Raw genomic sequence first — 19,472 nt, forward strand, 5'->3', positions numbered from 1 at the left:
AAAAAATGAAATTCTATCTATTAACATTTTTATATTTGGATTTTGCTACACAACCTTTCAATATTCTAATACTCTATTTTTTTTAATTTTTATTATTTTATTTTTTATCAAATATTTAATATATAAATAATGAATAAAATAATTAAATTAATTTAAAAAGAATAAATTCAAAAAAAAAATTAAAAAATTAAAAAAAAAAATGAGATGTTAAGATGTTGGGAAGTTATATAGATTTTTTCTTTATATTTAATGATGATAAAATCAGTATCGCCTAAGATCACGCCAAGATACCCTCTTTGACAAATCATGACAGCGCATCCGACGATCAAGCTGTCATCATGATATTCAGCCGAATATCAAGCCTCCATGTTCCATAGAGTTGACCTGCTAATTGATAGGTTTAAATAATGAATTAAGATAAATAAAAGTTAAAATTAGATAAAATATTTTTAAATGTTATTTTTAAATATTATTTCTAATGGGTCATCCTTTCCAACTTTATTTCTACAATTATATTGATCATTTTGTAAATAATACTGTGACTATAAATGTAAACGTAAATGTAATAATATTAGAATAATTCTATATATAATTGTGAAATACATAAACGTTGTATAATCGTTTTAAAAAAGAGTATAATTTATTATTAAAAAATTAATTTTTTTTATATAAATTTTATTATTTTATTCACTTTTATCAAAACGATGACGCGACGGTTACATCTTCATCAATTCACGAGCATAATCAATTCCCTATCTTAAGGGACAAAATATGTTCGGCATCTCAGAAGTCCCTCCACCCCCATGATATCAATTGCTGGTTCAGACCCCCAATACCCACGTGCTATCCTCAAACCCAAAATATCATCACTCGAAACAAAAAGATCAACTTTTGCTTTATATTAGGTACGTAACCGGTCTAGTCTGATTTTATATAAATTTTAAAACCGAATCAATATATACTAATTTTACATTTTTAAAAATTAATACCTCATCGTTTACTTTTCAAAACCGATACTTTCGATTTTATCAATTCTGGTCTTGTTCAATTTGGTTTTCTAGTTTTAATCAAGTGCCAATGTGTCATAAAAAAGTTTGATATAAATTATTACTAATTCTATATACTATACTAATAGCGATAATAATACTAATATATTAAGTTAACTATACTATTATACATCTATTATGCTATAGCTCTTATGATATATTAATATATACTAATACTAATAATATATGTTATACATTACTGAATATAATAATACATTGATACTAAATTATTACTAATACTATATACTATACTAATAGTGATATTAATAGCATATATGGTCAAAGTGATATTAATACTATATATAGTTATATTGCTTTAGTTATAGTAAATCAGTGATTAGTATAACTATATAATAATATTAGTATTAGTATAACTACATATTAATATTAGCTATAGTGATTTAGTATAACCTATATTAATATTAATATATATTAGTTAAAGTTATAGTGATTACTGATTAGTTTAACTATATATTAGTATTTGTTATAGTAATTTATCATGTCACCCAATTAGGATAAGAGAAATATTCCTAAGCCGCAAAGGAATTATAAAAAAGTAATCTTACAAACTGATATAGTTTGATGTGATTCATCAGATTGTAAAGTTACTTTTAAGTAGATTTAATAAATCATATAAAATCATATCAGTTTGTGGGATTGATTTTATGTAATCTTTTTGTTATTGTAGCATTTCTCTTAAGATGATATCACTATTATCTCTATCAATCTCAATAACTTCTATTTCACCATTCTATTAATCTCTTATTTATATTTCTATATTCATTCCTTTGTGTCTGTATCAACTTAAAGCTATAAATGTTAATATTATAAAATCCCAACCATTTGACTTGTAAATAATAATTGAAACTGAAGTGATTTTATATATAATTGAATAAGTGCATCCTCATCAGCATCTGCATATCGATACTTTCCTTATAATTTGAAAAAAATTATAGGGTTTTTCCCAATTTGGCTCCTCCATCCTGTTCCCTAAAATGGGGTTTGGGTTTCCGATTTGTACAGTAAATCTCCATATTTGTGCATCGACTGTACATCCTTAAATTTGATTTTCTCTCTCTTGTCCCGCGGTTCTTGCTCTTGACGGTTGGGTCCCCTCGCGATTTCACCTCCTCCCTAGCCATCGGACCAATCCGCAACGATTGTAAGTGATTTTCTTCCCTTTCGGTTTCCTCCATGGCAGGATTCTCATATTCTCTCTTGCATATTTTGAGTTTCGGCATCTGAAAATGGTTGGACTTTGTTTCAATCAGGATCCTCCATGGTTGGCCACCGAGCTTCTGCATTCTTATTTCATATCCCTCACTCGGTTTCCTCCATGGTTGCATGTATTTGGAGATTGATTCTTGCAAAAAATATAGATCAAATATGTATGTATTAACAGTCTAAAAACCCTAGCTATTCTTGCTCAAAATCGTTGATAAATCAATTGAGTTTGGATTTGGGTTACTCTAAAATTGATGCTTCGATTTGGGTCTTTCTGAATTTGTTGTTTCAGTTATGGGTTGCTTTGAATTGGTTGTTTCGATTACCATTGCTATGAGATTACATATGGGGATGGGGATCTGTTGAAGGACTGAAATGGTTGTTGGACTTTGGGGCTGAAATTTTTTGTGCAATAGCAAGGAATTTTCTGCTAAAAAACACTGCAATAGCAAGGAATTTTTTGTGCAATTGGGTGGAATTTTTTGGCAACCCATGTTTCTGTAGTTGCGTGTTCCAGTTCTGGGTTTGGCAAGTTGATAAATCTTCAACTTGTATTGGCATTGTACTGAGTTTTGTGGTGGAACTGCACTGAGATTTTCTGTGATGTATGTTATGACTTGATGCCGTGCAATATTAGCTCCTTTTTTGATATTTGATATCTCATTTAGGTGTACCAAGTAGGGTGAGATTGTGAATTTAGTATCTATCTATTGGGGGCTGGATATCTAAACCTTATTTTTTTTTTGGATACATATTGCCATTTCTTTTCTTTCAGGACTACTCAGTCCATATGTTTTGGTTGATTGGATATTGTATCAACTGCAGTTGGACCAAGCTTACTCTTCTATATATACTTATAAATCTGTTGGTTTTGAATGCCATTTTAATGGGTTGGTCTGTGCAGACCCATTGTAATTGTGACAATATGGAGTTTTATCATTTTGAACTTAGTTGTAATGGATGGTTGAAATGAGACTTGGTGGTTGATTGTTGTTTAGCTCTAGTTATGCTAGACTCTCAACAAATAAATTTAGTTTTTAGAAGTAATACATATATCAATGTTTCACCCTTACATTCATGCTCTGTCATTGTTATTTATATTGCTAGGGAAGTGTTTCTACATCTCAGTAATAATGCTAATGTTAAACTCTCTCTTGTCCGAATTGTCACATTTCTGGAAAATAAATTGTAACTTTCAGAGTACTAAATTTAGTTAAATATTTATTGTGCTAAACTATTAGTTGAATATTTATTGTATGATTACGCGACAATTCAGGGAGATCATCATCAAGTTGATCATACTCAATGTTCAGACTCTTACTATCATCACGCTTGTCTTCAATGATTATATTATGTAGAATAACACATGCTTTCATTATATTTGTTAGTTCCTTCACTTTGAACATTTGGAAAGGTCCACGAATAATAGCAAATCGTTGTTGAAGAACCTCGAATGCACGCTCGACATCTTTTCTTGCAGATTCTTATGCTTTCACAAAATTTTTCTTCTTATTCCCTCTTGGTGACGGAATCGTCTTCATAAAAGTTCGCCACTTGGAATAAATACCGTCAGCAAGGTAATACCCCATAGTGTAGTTATTGCCATTGATTGTGTAATTGACTGGAAGAGTACGCTCTTGGGCAAGCTCCGTGAAAATAAAATATCTCTCTAGAACATTAATGTCGTTATGTGAACCGGGCATACCAAAAAATGTATGCCATATCCAGAGATCATATGAATCAACTGCTTCTAAAATAATAGTGGGTTCACGGATGTGGCCAGAGTACATACATTTCCAGACTGCGGGACAATTTTTTCACTTCCAATGCATGCAGTCAATGCTTCCCAGCATTCCTGTGAATCCTCGTTGTTCAGCTATAGCAAGCAATCGGGTAATATCGTTGGCATTTGGAGACCGCAGATATTCATCTGAAAAAACACTTACTATTGTCTCAGAGAATTTTTTGAGGCTCTCCATTGCGGTGCTTTCACCAATACGTATGTATTCATCCATAAAATCTCCAGTCACTCCATACGCCATCATTCTAAGTGCTGCAATTATCTCTTGCATAGAAGATAAACCAAGTCTTTCGGCATTATCTCTTCTCTGGACGAAATACGGCTCGTAAGACTCTACCTCATTTAGAATACGAAGAAATAGGGGACGGCTCATCCGAAATCTCATTCGAAATAGATTCGAGGGATATATTGGATTTTCTGCAAAATAATCGCGAAATAGTCGCTCGTGCCCCTGAATATGATCACGCCGAATAAACTTATGACATTGGCGATTGTTACGATGCCTCGAGGACTGTCCATCGGTCTCCTCATTAAGAACAATATCGCTATCATCTTCAAAGAATATGTATGTCAACAATTTGCGAAAGAAAGTACGATCCATTTGATGAAAGAAGTGGGAGATCAGGGGAGACTATTGAAATTCGGTTCTATAGATCAAATAAAAGAAGCGTTTGTGAGAGTGTGAATGTTAGCAATATGCGTATTTATGGAGGAAAAAGTTACCGTTAAATATAGGATGAAAAATGTTACCGTTTGAGAGAAGACAAAAAAAGTTATCGTTTGAGAAAAGATAAAAAATGTTACCGTTGGATAAAAAACAAAAATGTTACCGTTAAAAAAATGAGTGGAAATTTTATATTCAATACGTGACTAGGTATTATCATTAAAAGAACGGATAAAGAATACTAAATTATAAAATATGGTCATCACGTTAGAAAATTCACTAATTAAATAAAAAATTACTATTTTTATAATACGAATTTCGGTTAAAAAAATACTGTATTTGATAGTCAAAACCGTAAAAAAATTTAATAGAAATTGATATTTGAAAAAAAAAGATAATAAGACAAAAGAGTTATTAGTTAAGATTGTAAATGGAAGAGAGAGAAAAAAGTAATAAAATAGAATAGAGAAATATTATTTAATAGAATAGAGATAGAAATGGGGAATGAGATGTAGGAGGTTTTTAAAAGATGAATAAAATTTAAGAAAAAATTTGAGAAAATGTGATTTTAAGTTAAATTATAGGAATGGAGATAGAGATACGGATGTGAATGCTCTAATAATTAGTATATTATTATGGATAGTACTACTCGGCCGTCTTTTTTTTTTTTTGAGTATTTTTAAAATATATATAAATTTGTTATTAATAATTAATTTCTTAATTATTAAATAAAAATAAAATAAAATATATGAGTAGTTAAGATTAAGTTGAGAGGGGGAAATACATTGGTCCATTGACCAATTTAACACTCTTATTATTATATATGAGATATATCTGTTGCATCGTAAAAACCAAAAAGGGGCATCCCATGTGGCATGCATGTGTGTGCCAGACATGTTAAATCCAGGGGTAAATTACCAATATTCACGCATGCTCTAGATCTGGCCACTCCCAAATGATGGGCATTTTGAATCGAGAAACATGACGTCCATGCATTTTGCAAGAAGTAATGGTACCGTATATAGCCCCTTATTTGACTGCTACATATTTAGTAATGATGCACGCAATTCTCCTAATCAAGAAATCTACTTTGCCCCACCAAATGCACCGTTCTTATTGGCCGCTCACCAATTTTTTCTTTTTTGTTATTTTTTAAGAAAGTAATTTTTAATATATTGCTATATATATTTTTTTATTTTTTAAAATATTTATTTCTATTAAAAATTTAAAAAGAAAAAAGATAAAAAAATATATAATTCAAAATGAGCTAGCGGGTAAGCTGGGCTGCATGCTAGCTTTACTCTTCTCCTAATACCAAAACTCGGTTTGAGTTTGATGTTTTCGTGAATTTAACTCTTAAAATTCAATTAATCTAGATTAATTTCATAACTCCTGCCCCCTTTTTGTTGAGGCTAAGACCTAGTTAATAAAAAAGTTTTATTTACAAGAATTGACGGATGTAGAGAATACATGATATCTTTTATACTATTGATATGTCACAACTTGACTTACAATTTTTTTAAACAATTTGAATTTTATAAATTAAATTTTGTTGTGTCCATGATGTGAATGAATATCATTCGTACCTAACTTGTAAGTAGAACGACTCTGATAATCAAAAAATTGAATTTAGAAATCTAAATACTACTTGTTTTATCCAAAAAGGAAGTTGAACTTATAGTTAGATGAACTCAATCATGCTGTTATGTTAATGATATAATCTATAATCATTTTAATAATTCCTGTATACCCAAAACTTTATAGGTTATACCTTCAATAAAGAATCAGTACCATATCAATGCCTCTGATCATAAAGGTAACAAGCGATGGGTCCTTCTTTTTTTTGTCCTTTTTTTTTTTTTTTTGAGGCAAAGCTGATAGATAGATCACTTCTTTTCGTGGATCACGTCGCAGAAATTCCAAACTGATAAGAGTGAAAGAAAAACCAACATAATTTGTCTTTTGTAATTAATATTTTGAAGAAGTCCGAACTTGCTCACGAGTTAATTAATTTTGATGCGATATAGATTATGTATTTTATAATTTTATACATAAATTTTAATAAAATTACCAAATTAATTTATCTTTTTGTAATTAATATCTTTACATATTATATATATATACATACATTATTAATAAAGATAAAATAACATGAATTGTGTTGAGAACATTATTTTAAATTATCTTTTTAAATACTTAAAATGTTTTCGTTGTAAAGTAAAATGAAAAGGTGTATATATAGTTTAATAATAGGTTATAATTTTACATAAATAATCAATATAAATTAAATAATTATTATTGAAAAGTTTAAATTAATTACTTTATTTATTTTAATTAATGATTTTTGCAAACACTATATATACAACGGCTTATCTATTATTTATTCACTACTGATAAACTTATAATATTTGCAATAAATGAGAATTTATTTTTTCTTTTATCTTTTTTATTGCATCAACTGAGAATAATATTAGAGTGCAATGCTTATAAAATAAGAGTGGAACCAAGCATAAGAGAGGAGAGAGAAAAATCGAATCATATATAGTAATAAATGTGTAAAATAATTTTTTTTTAAAAACAAAGAAAATCAATAGAAATCATATTTGGAAAATATGGTTAGCTATTTTGCATCTAAGGGTCCAAGAGAATTCCATTTATCCACATCTTTTTTCTTCGATTGTGTTTGAAAAACAATTTCCATATTTTAAAAAAAAAATTTCAAATTTTATTTATTATATTTTTTGATTCAATAGAAAGCTGTTGAGAATATTTATAGAAAAATATTTTCAACATAAAAAGAATTTATGAAATTAAATTTATAAATTAGTATTAATATGACATGAATTGATACAGTTTATAAATTTTATTTTTATAGAAATCTTTTATAATATGGCACTATTATTTATATTCTCCGCTATCTGGAGTACTCTTCCCTCATCCCCATGTATTCCCCCCCCCCCCCCCCCCCCCCCACATCTTCCAGTGCACTAGTTATTAAAACTGCTCACATATTCCAGTCCTGTCGCCGACCTCTCCAGCTTATAACTTCTCCCGTCGTTTTCCGTTCTATGTTTCTTAGGAAGCAAACGGTAGTCTTTCTGCCACCATAAGAGAGAGAGAGAGAGAGATAGAGATGGAAGGCATAGAGCACAGAGTTTTGAACGTGAATGGCATAAACATGCACATAGCAGAGAAAGGCAAGGGCCCAGTGATTCTCTTCCTACACGGTTTCCCCGAGCTCTGGTACTCGTGGCGGCACCAGATCGTAGCATTTGCTTCCCTCGGTTTCCGAGCCTTGGCTCCGGATCTCCGTGGCTACGGCGACACGGACGCCCCGGCATCGCCCACCAGCTACACAAGCCTCCACGTGGTGGGCGACCTCGTTGCGCTCCTCGACGCCGTGGCCGCCGACCAGGACAAGGTCTTCGTGGTGGGTCACGATTGGGGCGCGCTCATCGCCTGGGCTCTGTGCCTGTTCAGGCCGGACAAGGTGAAGGCCCTGGTCAACTTGAGCGTGGTGTTTACTCCCAGGAACCCTCAAAGGAAGCCTCTAGAGTCCTTGAGAGCTCTTTACGGACATGACTATTACATTTGCAGATTTCAGGTTCTCTTCATTTTATAACTTTTTTCTGTGCGCTGTGTCTCTGCTTTGAAAATTCATTTATTTTGTTTGGTGGCTTTTATGGTTTTGCTTCATGAATATCGTGATTTGCTTATCTTCTCTCAAGCCCTCCTGTTAATTGTCATACGAGCACGCACGTTGACCTTCAATTTTCTTTATTATACTTGCTTGTTTTTTTCGTAATCTCCAAATATTAGCACTTTAGCAGTGATTTTTCGTCCCACAGTTTGAAGAAGATTGTACGAGAAAATCAAGTACTCTCAATATGGCCCAGGGAATTTCCCGAGAGTATTGGGAATTCTGAATCTGAGTCTCAGCAGTGAAGTTCGGGAATAAATATTTTTTTATACCAGAAATATTATTTTAATATTAATATTATATTTAGAAAATTCTTATGATTTTTTCTGTAAGCAAATAATTAAGTAGCTTATCTATCGTTCTGGCATGTTTTTATAGTCGGGTTTGCTCTGCTCCGTGTCGGGGTGTTTAATCATTTGTACAGTAAGCACTCATTTACAATTTATCTTCAATGTGTTAGTTAATATATTGATCTCCCTTTCTCAGTTTATCCTGAACTTTTCCCGTTGCTTTAGAGAGATTATTATAATGAACTGACTAAATTAGTATATTCTCAGGGAAAAGTCATGCATCCAAGCTAATAAATAATATTAGTTCTCTTAAATCAATAAGCTTTTTGACGTTCGTCTGCATCGATCATTAGATACGGTGATGTTCCTGTCCCTGTTTCTAGCGTTTGGCATTTAGGTTTGTTGACCATGCATTGGAAAAATCATTAAAAAAAAAATGTTTTATTGAAAATAGATTACATAAAAGTAAATTCATAAACTTGCATGGTTTGATGTGATAAGTTAGATTGTAAATATATTTTTATTATAAAATAGATATAATGTATCATACGAAATTATATTAGTTCTTGATTTTATTTTTATGAGATTATTTTGTGGCAGCAGAACTTCTCTGATCAATTTCAAGTGTTTCTATGAACAGTCAAAAGACAGCTTTTGCCACATGTTTTGGTGAAGCATTTCTCAAATAGGAATGAATTCCCTCATACACGCCTTGCTAATCTTCTTCCAGGATGAAGTTTAGAAAACTTTATAGGCAATTTAAAAGGGTTGATGTGGTTGATTGGAATTAAAAGTTAGTACCAGACGTTTCCTGATCCAAGTCCCCAAAAAGAAACAGAGGTAATCTGCTTCTTTATGGTAGGTTCTTCAGTCTTTGTTGTCTAGGCATGATCTACATGATGGGGATTCAATATCATCAAAGGAGGGTATTGAAATCTGGTTAGGAAAATAGTTGAAAAAAAAGGTGTCACCTTTGACCCTGCATATCTATCAATTTATAAACAAAATTAATGCAGGAGCAATGCTCTTTCTTGATCAACATGTAGTTTTTGCCTAGTCATGAAGGAATTAAGCCAACCAATACTAAACACTCTTAAACTTTGGCGCGCGCAATCTGTTTTTGATTGGTATGAACTGTTCTTGTCATATGCGGGAGATGTCATATATATATATATATATATGAGCAATACACATGATGATACATGAGTTGACATTAGAAAATGATGATCTAATGCAGAAGCATTTGCTCTTTCAAGTGCACGTAGTCTCTGTTTTGACTAACCTTAATGGACGTGTTGCTTTATTATACATACTGCATGTGCGTAGGAGCCTGGAGATATAGAAGCTGAGTTTGCCCAGATGGGTACTGCAACTGTTCTCAAGGAGTTTCTAACGTACCGGAATCCAGGTCCACTTTATTTTCCTAAAGGTAAAGGCTTTGTGCCTCCACCAGACACTCCAATTGTCTTGCCCTCTTGGTTGTCTGAGGAAGACGTTAATTACTATGCCAGCAAATATGAGAAGACAGGCTTCACCGGGTCTGTCAACTACTACAGAAATTTAGACCTGTACGTTACCTTCAAACTCTGGCTGAATTTTGCATCAATTTTAGGCTCATTATATATATATGTATGTATGTATGTATGTATGTAATGCAACAACAGCTATATATAGCCTGATAGCCACTTCAAGATTGATGAAACCAGATATGGTTCAATTAACCTCTTGATCTCCAATGACCTTTTGTGTGCCACTCTCAACCAATGTTTTTGCCACTCAAATACCTTCGGATAGTATCAAGAAAATGTTATTCTTTATTTAAATTTTATCATTTTCAGTTACATTTGTTGACTGTCTATTCAAGTGGTTTACATACAAAATTATTTAAAATGCGCCGCATCATTTGAAATGTAACTAGAGATGATAAAATCTAAAACGAAAACCACCATTGCTCTAATACCAAGTACTGTGGGGGGACACTTTAACCAAAGTAGGCCAATGGTCAATTTATTGGTACTTCGAATTAAATGCATGAGTTCTACCGCATACAAGTTGGTGTGTAGAGATACTATTTGTTGCGGGATACAATATAGTTTATAAAAAATCAAAACATTAACAATTTTCATAGTAGCTGATGCGAAAGGTTTTCGCATGAGCAGTGCACTGGTTGTATCAATTGGGAGGTTTCATATAGATAATCTTTTAGACATATCAGTGAATTGATTCAATTGTGGGTTCTCAAGTTAACAGAATAGAATCATTGAGAAAACAGTCTTCTTTACAGATCCAAGGCTAAATTCTCACACTTCATATGAACAACTATTCCAATTATTCTTAGCACTGTGACAAACAACGCTCTTTGCAGAAACTGGGAACTCACCGCCCCGTGGACTGGGACCCAAGTAAAAGTTCCGGCGAAGTTCATTGTTGGAGACCTTGACCTGACCTATAACGCTCCAGGCACCAAGGAATACATACATAAGGGTGGGTTCAAGAAATACGTGCCATTTCTGCAGGACGTAATTGTAGTGGAAGGAGCTGGACACTTTCTCCACGAGGAGCGACCTGATGAGATCACCAAACACATTTATGATTTCTTTCAGACATTCTGATTTGCGTTTTCACCCCCCCACCCACCCACCCTGATGTTGGCTCATTGGCTTCTTGTTCTCTGATCCCCTACTGGGCTATTTGTGTTGTGTGGCTGTCAGTGTGTTTGCTCTGCCTTTCTGCAATAAGTAGTTGATACTCTACACATGTCAATAAATTAATGTGTCGGCCGGCTATATTTCCCGGAACTTTCTAAGCCTTACTTATATGAATCTCCAATGTTTAATATGGTTTGATTTGTAGTTATATGCATATCAAGGAATTAGTTTGCTTGGGATTTTGAATCCTCTTCATTTTCAGTTAAATTGATAACTATCTATTTGGTGTAAAATATAAGGTATTTTGGTAATTCCACTTGCCAACATAATGTGAAAGGTTTGACTTTTGAATGGTTATTATTATTATTTTTTTTGAAAAGTGACTTTTGAATGATTATGGAAGGGATAAAAATAGCAGGTTAGATATACCAGGCCTAATCCATCAAAGAGCCATCATTAGGATGCAAGTGAGAAAATGGAAGAAAGAAATGTTGAGGAAAATATCAACCACTACTCCAATGTGTTGACTATCTTATTAATAGAGAATTACAAGCAGAGTAGTAGGAGAACTCATAAGTCATAACAAAATGATAAGAAAGAAATAATAGCAAAACAAGTGCCACAAACCTGAATGAAGAGAGGGGCTTTGTTAAGAAATCTGCTAGTTGATCTTTGGAGGATAAAAACTTTACTTCAATAAGTTTCTTGGCTACCATATTTTCGCACAAAGTTAAAATCAATTTCTATATGCTTTGTACAAGCATGAAAAATTGGATTTATTGATAAATATGTGGCTCTTATGTTGTCACACCATAAGATAGGAGGGTCTGAGACTTTAAGGCCAAGTTCTTGCAATAATGATTGAAGCCATTGAGAGGTTGATCAGCAGCAACTAACGTATCAGCAAGGGTAGTGAATTTGTGAAAATAATCCGAGATTGAGGAACTACCTTTCTTGAGCGTGGCTAATTGGTAATGGAGATTCATTGAACGAGCATGGGATGTGGAAGTGAACATCTATTCTAATGTCGACCAGACTTGAGGAGAAGTTTGGCACTTTGTAATGTGGGCTAGCACGGTTTATGAGAGGGAGGAATTTAGAGTAGAAAGAACCAATTGATGTTGCATGATCCACTGCCTTTATGCAGGATTGGCCACTATTTGGTTGGTGGTGGTGGTGATCATGGGTGAAGGGTAGACAGATGACCCATCAACGAAGGCAAAAAGATATTGACCTTTGAGATATGGGACAACCTGCGCTTTCCATAGCAGGTAATTGTCTTGTGTAAGCTTGATGGAGTGAAGTTTGGGAAAGAAGTAGTAGGTTCATGGAAGGTGTTTGATGTAAATACGGGTGGGTGAAGAAAGGGAGAAGAGACGTTAGTCTCTGATATAGGTGTATTGGGATTTGCCATATGTGACGTTAGTCTTAGGCTCTTGATACCATGTTGAGGAAAATATTAACCACCCCTCTAGTGTGTTGACTATTTTATTAATAGAGAATTACAAGCATAGTAGTAGTAGAACTCACAACAAAACGGTAAGAAAGAAATAATAACAGAACAAATTCTAACTAGATAACTAAGTCTACTAGAATTGAATTTCTAGTCTCTTGTGTAGGGGAGAGTATCGGACGGTCCGGACCGGCAAAACCGACCGGACCGGCAGTTTCGGTCCGGACCGAACCGAACCGGTAGAATGTCCGGTCGGTTTCGGTCCTATTTTCTCTGGACCGACAGGTTTCGGTTCGGTCCCGGTTCAGGGGGGTTTTGCCCCGGACCGGACCGAACCGAACCGAATGAATATTAATATATTTTATTATTTATATAATAATTATAATTATATATAATTATTTATAATTTTTATAATTGTATATAATTATTTATAATTGTATATAATCTATAATTATTTATAATTTTTATCTTACCTAATAGGCTAATATTTATCATACTAATTATTAATATATATAATTTTATACTAATACAATAATACTAATATAATAATATTTATACTAACTTACTAAGACTAAGACTAAATCACTAACCGTCTATATTAATAAATGACTACTAGTTATTAGTATTACATGATATTTACATCTAGTTATTAGTTATAATTTATAAACTTATAATAAATAAGTTAATAAATATTACTAATTTACTATATATTAATAGACTAATAGTATTACTATATTAGTATAATAGTCTATTAGTAATTTAGTATATAGTAAATTACTAATATATATAATAGTAATTATAGTATACTATTAGTTATATATTAAATTAATATATTTAAGTTATTATCTATTAGTACTAGTGTAACTACTAACTAGTGTTATTACATATTAATATTATTAGTTACTAGTTATTACATCTAGACTATCTAGTTATTAGACTATAGTAAATAAGTTAATAAATATTACTAATTTACTATATACTAAATTACTAATAGACTAATAGTATTAGTATAATAGTAAATTACTATTACTAAGTTAGTAAATTTCAAAAACAAAAAAAAACTCTCTAAGTTAGTAATAACTAATAATTAACTAAATTAACAATTAACTAGTGATTTTTTTAATGATTTAATTAAATAATACACATTAAATAGTTTACCTAATTTTATTTTTACTAACTTAAATATATTTTTACCAACTTATTAATTTTTTTTTTATTGTTTAGAATTAGATTTTAGAAGAAGTTATATGGGTTGGGTGAAACGGCGCCGTTTCACGCAACCCATATATTTTTTTCTGAAATTATGTGCTGAAACGGCGTCGTTTCAGCACATAATTTCCCTTTCCCCCCCCCTCCCCCCGATTCCCTCCACTCCTCCTTCAGTCTTCACTCTTCACTTTCTCTCTCAACTCTCAGTCGACGCTCACTTGATTCTACAGATCCTAGCCTCGTGCCGTGCGCATCCCCTCCAAGCCGTAACCCATTGCCGACGCTGTGCCGTTGCCCACTTGCCCCTCCGTCGCATCTCAAACGAGGTGCCTCTCTCTCTCTCTCTCTCTCTCTCTCTCTCTCTATTATTTTTATATCTTACCTATTAGTTATTATTTTTGTTAATTTGCTTGATAGTTGTGGATATTAGGCTTGTTTGTGTGCTGGATAGTTGTGGATTTTAGAGCATTGGCGACTTGTGCCCATTTCTGGAAAACAGATGGGTTCGCTCGAGCCTCGCGTACTTGCCGCTCGAGCGAACCCAGGCAGAGTGGAGCGCTCGACGCTCGCTCGACTTTCAGCTCAAGCGAACTCAGGCAGAGTTGAGCGCTCGACTCTCGCTCGACATTCTGCTCGAGCGAAATCAGGCAGAGTTGAGCGCTCGACTCTCGCTTGACATTCCGCTCGAGCGAAATCAGGCAGAGTTGAGCGCTCGACTCTCGCTTGACATTCCGCTCGAGCGAACTCAGGCAGAGTTGAGCGCTCGACTCTCGCTCGACATTCCGCTCGAGCGAATTGAAAAATCTTATTTTTTTTATAAAATTATTATTATAAAAATAAATTTATATTATCATTTTGATGAATCAAATGGCTAATCCAATGTGGGATTATGGATAGAAAGGTCTTAGATTTATGGAAAACTTGTACTTTTCATCAATTTTTGAAGATGGCTTTGATGAAGCCAATGTGGATGCCTGGATGGATATTAGGGTTGTTTGTGTGTTGGATAGTGGTGGATATTAGGGTTGTTTCCAGGCTACGGACAGCCAATTGTTCTAGAAAAACTTATTACACTAATTGTTGGTTGTTTATTTTTCTAGATGGATTCGTCAACTTCAACCAATGAGGTGCAAGAGTCAATACAAAGCCCTGGTATGCCTCCGCCCCCACCCCCACCCCCACCCAATGTAAGTGATAAATCTAACATTGGTGGGTCACAAAGTGGTAGAGTTAGGTCAATGGTTTGGGATCACTTTACAAGAATATCAAAAGGGGATCCCACTAAACCTAGGGCTGCATGTAATTACTGTGGTGCTTCGTATGCGTGTGATACAAAGATCAATGGTACAAAGTCTATGAAGCATCACATTGAGAAGCAATGTAAGAAAGGTCTATTTAAGAATACGGATAAGTCCCAGACGACTCTAGGTTGGAAAATGGAGGGAGGTAGTGGTGGTGGGGGACTTGTGCCCATTTCATTTAGTGTTGAGGCTTGCCGACAAGCCTTGACAGAGATGATTATTGTTGATGAGTTGCCATTTAGGTTTGTTGAAGGGGAGGGTTTTAGAAAGTTTATGCTTGTGGTTTGCCCTAAGTGGGTAGGGATTCCATCCCGTTGGACGATTGCGAAGGATTGTTTTAATTTGTTTATCAGTGAAAAAATAAAATTAAAAAGTGCTCTTCGAGGGCAACGAATTTCCCTCACCACGGATACATGGACATCCGTGCAAAATCTTAATTATATGTGTCTTACAGCACATTTTATTGATGATGACTGGAAGCTACATAAGAGGATTCTTTCCTTTTCTTTGGTTGAAAATCACAAGGGTGATACACTTGGTAAGGGCATAGAGTTGTGTTTGCATGATTGGGGGCGACCGAAAATACTTGCTATCACTCTTGATAATGCAAGTTCTAATAATGGGGCCATTTCTTATTTGAAAAAAAAAACCAAGTATAGGAGGGATACGGTCTTGGAACATGAATTCTTGCATGTTCGATGTTGTGCACACATTCTAAATTTAATTGTGCGTGAGGGATTGAAAGAGTATGAGGAGTCTATTGCGAAGGTGAGGGGTGTTGTGAAGTATGTTAAATCCTCCCCTCAAAGGTGGGATACATTTAAGAAGTGTGTGGCATTGGAAGAGATTAAATGCAAAAGTCATGTTTGCCTAGATGTACCAACTAGGTGGAACTCCACCTATCTTATGTTGGAGAGGGCTGGGAAATTTAGAAAAGCTTTTGATCGGTTGGAGGAAGAAGATATGTGCTTTTTAAGTAGTATTGGAGATGATGATGATGACGATGATGAAGGTGATGTGGTAACTAGAAGAAAGTCAAAGAAGTTAGGGCCTCCCAATGCATCCGATTGGGATAAGGTACGGTTGTTTGAGAAGTTTCTTGCATTATTTCATGATGCAACTTTACGCTTCTCGGGGGGTGAGTATGTAACTTGCAATACCTTTTTTTCGGAGTTGGTGAATATTAAAAATGCCATTAACATAGAGTGTGAAGAAGGAAGTCCCGTGGTGGGATTAATGGCCTCAAATATGAAGAGAAAGTTTGAAAAGTATTGGGAGAATATGGATAATCAGAATATGCTGTTGTACGTTGGGATTGTTCTTGATCCTCGTTACAAGATGCGATATCTTGACTTTGGGTTGAGAAAAATGTATGCATATGATCAATCAAAAATCATTGATATGAGTTGGAAGGTGAAAAATGCATTTATCCGCATGTATGAGGCATACATCCAAAATGAAGAAGGGAGTTCTCCTCAACGCACAAGTTCCCCATGTGAAGATGCGAGTCCTTCCACAACTCAGTCTACGAATAGACATGCTGCATTGATGGCCCAATTTAAGCAAGAGTTACAGTCAGAAGACTCTTTGGAAAGCAGGTCAGAGGTTGATAGATATCTAGCTGAAAAATGTGAGGATGAAGGTGATAATTTTGACCTACTAAATTGGTGGAAGGTGAATTCAGTTAGATATCGCATACTTTCAAAGGTTGCACGTGATGTACTTGCAATACCGGTATCTACTGTGGCCTCTGAATCTACATTCAGCACTGCAGGTCGTGTACTTGACCCTTTCCGAAGTAGTTTAAATCCGATGATGGTTGAGGCTCTCATATGTGCACAAAATTGGCTCCGTTCTTCCTCTACTCCAATAAGCCTTAGGACTTTAATGGATGAAGTGGAGGAATTTGAGAAGCAGATAGATATGGGTATGTAATCAATTAACTTTGATTTATTTTGTGGTATATTTTGTTTTATCTTCTATATTATTTTAACTTTATTTCATTTGTTTTGTATTAAATTTTTATGGATTGAAGGAGAACTTGTTGGGGAATTGGCTTATTCTGCAGAAGGATCAAATGAAATGGCTACCGAGTCTTAACCCAATGTTGATGTAATCATGTAAGACATGAATTCTGTTTAAAATCTATATTTATTTTTCCCAATTTTATTTCTTTCTAGATGTGATTTGTTTGTAAAATCTGCTTCTCTATTATATTTGGACTTTAATACTTGAAAAATTCACAAGTTAAACTCAATAAACATCTTGTTTTATAGTGATTCTGTACATATCAAGGCCTTGTGTCATTAATCCTCTCCTAAAACCATCTTATCTAGGCCTTGTGTCATTAATTGCTGCACTTTGAAGAAGTGCATGGTAAAAAGACTCAGTTACAGCTTGTGTAAAAGGCTAACTAAAGGTTGATTTATTTTATGTTCACCAATATCATCTTGTTTTGTACCAACTCAAATGCTGCACCAACTGAGTTGATTTATTTTATAACAGACTAACCTAATGTTTAAAGGTTGATTTTTATTATGTTCACCAATAGGTTAACGCCTTGGTTTTTTACTTTTTTATCTGCAGATCTGTGAATCGTGATCTCAACCTTGATGGAGAAATTGATCGTGAGGAATTTGCTAATAGTCAGGGACTGATTAAACAATTACCTAATTGTATAATTTGTATTTTGTTTTGATGTAATTATGTTAACTTTTAGATGCTACTGTTGGTCTTTTTTTTATTTTTTACGTAATTTATGCTAGTGTTAGTCTGTTATAGTGCACTGTGCATCAGTGCTTTTGATGTAAATTATTAAATATAACTTCTAATCTTTGATAGTTCTTTTTTTTAAGACTTTTTAATTTTTAGTTTTTAAATATGCTTGCAGGTTTGAATTTTTTAAATATGCTTGCAGATTGCTTGGGAATGGATTTTTATTTTTCTGGCCTTTTAGAATGCAGATTGTAATAATTTGATGTACCATGTATCATGTATGTAAAGTAAGATACATGAAAATCGATTTTTGCTATATTTTTCTCTTGTTAGAAGAGCTTTCTTTCCTTTTTTAGATATATGATAAATATTAAATAGTATATACTATAATTGATTGATCTTTAAATTGTTTGGAACGTATATAGAAATTTTTCTTCATTTGGTAGTAAAATATTTTATTCAAATTTATTGTATATAGATAATTTTTTTTAATGGTTATTTTTATTTTTCTTTCTAAGTATTTTTTTGGTATTTTGGGCTTCAAATTAGATAAATTATTAGTGGATTTTAACTGTTGGGCCGAAATTGATGTAAGAAAAAAATTGGGCCATTGGCCCATTTGGAGTCCGGTCGGACCGATTGGACCGACCGGACCGGACCGTCCCGAATGGGACCGGACCGCCCGGTTCCATTGAGATTCGGTCCGGTCCAGGGTAGGGAATCCCTGGACCGAATAGGTCCGGTCCGGTCCATCAAACCCCCCGGAACCGGACCGGACCGGACCGATCTCCCCCCTACTCTTGTGGCTTCTACAACATCTTTATCTTCTACATCTTCCTTATCCTTAGTAGGGAACAAGACAAAACGGAAAAGAAGGGTGTTTGAGAAATATGAAGAATTGACGGGAAAAAAGAGAAAGCTGAAGAAGGAAAGTCATACATGCAAGGGGTGAGGAGACATAAAAGGTGCTATTTCTCACTACTCCCAAAGACCTTAATAAAAAAAAGGGATATGATAGGATCAAAAGGATCTTCAATCTCACAATGAGAGTTCTAGAGATATATTTAATAGAAAAAAAGTCTCGACTATCATTGTACATAGAGACATGAGAGATCCTGAGACTATAAAATATCTACATTATAGTAGATTTTCCCTCCAAATGATCCATGGTCGTATGCCCTTGGCCGAATCTCGTAAATTTGTATGTCTTGATTTCTATTTATATTTTCAATATTCTTTTTCTCTTTATTGTTATGGATGCACGTATGGGTAATATATTGACATCTTGAATAGCCACCATGGACTTCAGATCGCTTCGTTAAGGCTCCAACTAACATTGTACCCAAGAATCAAGAATGACTTTCTCCCAGTTGGACCTGTTGTACGATTTTTGGCATTAAAAAATTATTTACCCTTCTTGT

The 19,472-nt window shown here is 33.9% G+C and overlaps 1 protein-coding gene across 1 annotated transcript; it reads left to right on the forward strand.

Annotated features, from left to right (window-relative positions):
- The first annotated feature begins 7,692 nt into the window (after positions 1-7,692).
- LOC122318642 (epoxide hydrolase A-like) lies at positions 7,693-11,619 on the forward strand. The gene is made up of 3 exons (XM_043136197.1): positions 7,693-8,339; positions 10,052-10,293; positions 11,091-11,619. Exons 1-3 carry the CDS (start codon positions 7,869-7,871, stop codon positions 11,335-11,337), a joined length of 960 nt encoding a protein of 319 aa, XP_042992131.1. The 5' UTR covers positions 7,693-7,868; the 3' UTR covers positions 11,338-11,619.
- The last annotated feature ends 7,853 nt before the right edge of the window (positions 11,620-19,472 follow it).

The sequence above is a fragment of the Carya illinoinensis genome, chromosome 1, assembly GCF_018687715.1.
Source record: "Carya illinoinensis cultivar Pawnee chromosome 1, C.illinoinensisPawnee_v1, whole genome shotgun sequence".
In the NCBI taxonomy this organism is placed as follows: Eukaryota; Viridiplantae; Streptophyta; class Magnoliopsida; order Fagales; family Juglandaceae; genus Carya; species Carya illinoinensis.

What these genes read in the sequence shown, in the direction of transcription:
- LOC122318642 (XM_043136197.1), top strand. Translation starts at nt 7,869, where the DNA reads ATGGAAGGCATAGAGCACAGAGTTTTGAACGTGAATGGCATAAACATG. An exon ending in ATTACATTTGCAGATTTCAG is followed by an intron (nt 8,340 to 10,051) that starts GTTCTCTTCATT and finishes GCATGTGCGTAG; the next exon opens with GAGCCTGGAGATATAGAAGC. An exon ending in TACTACAGAAATTTAGACCT is followed by an intron (nt 10,294 to 11,090) that starts GTACGTTACCTT and finishes CGCTCTTTGCAG; the next exon opens with AAACTGGGAACTCACCGCCC.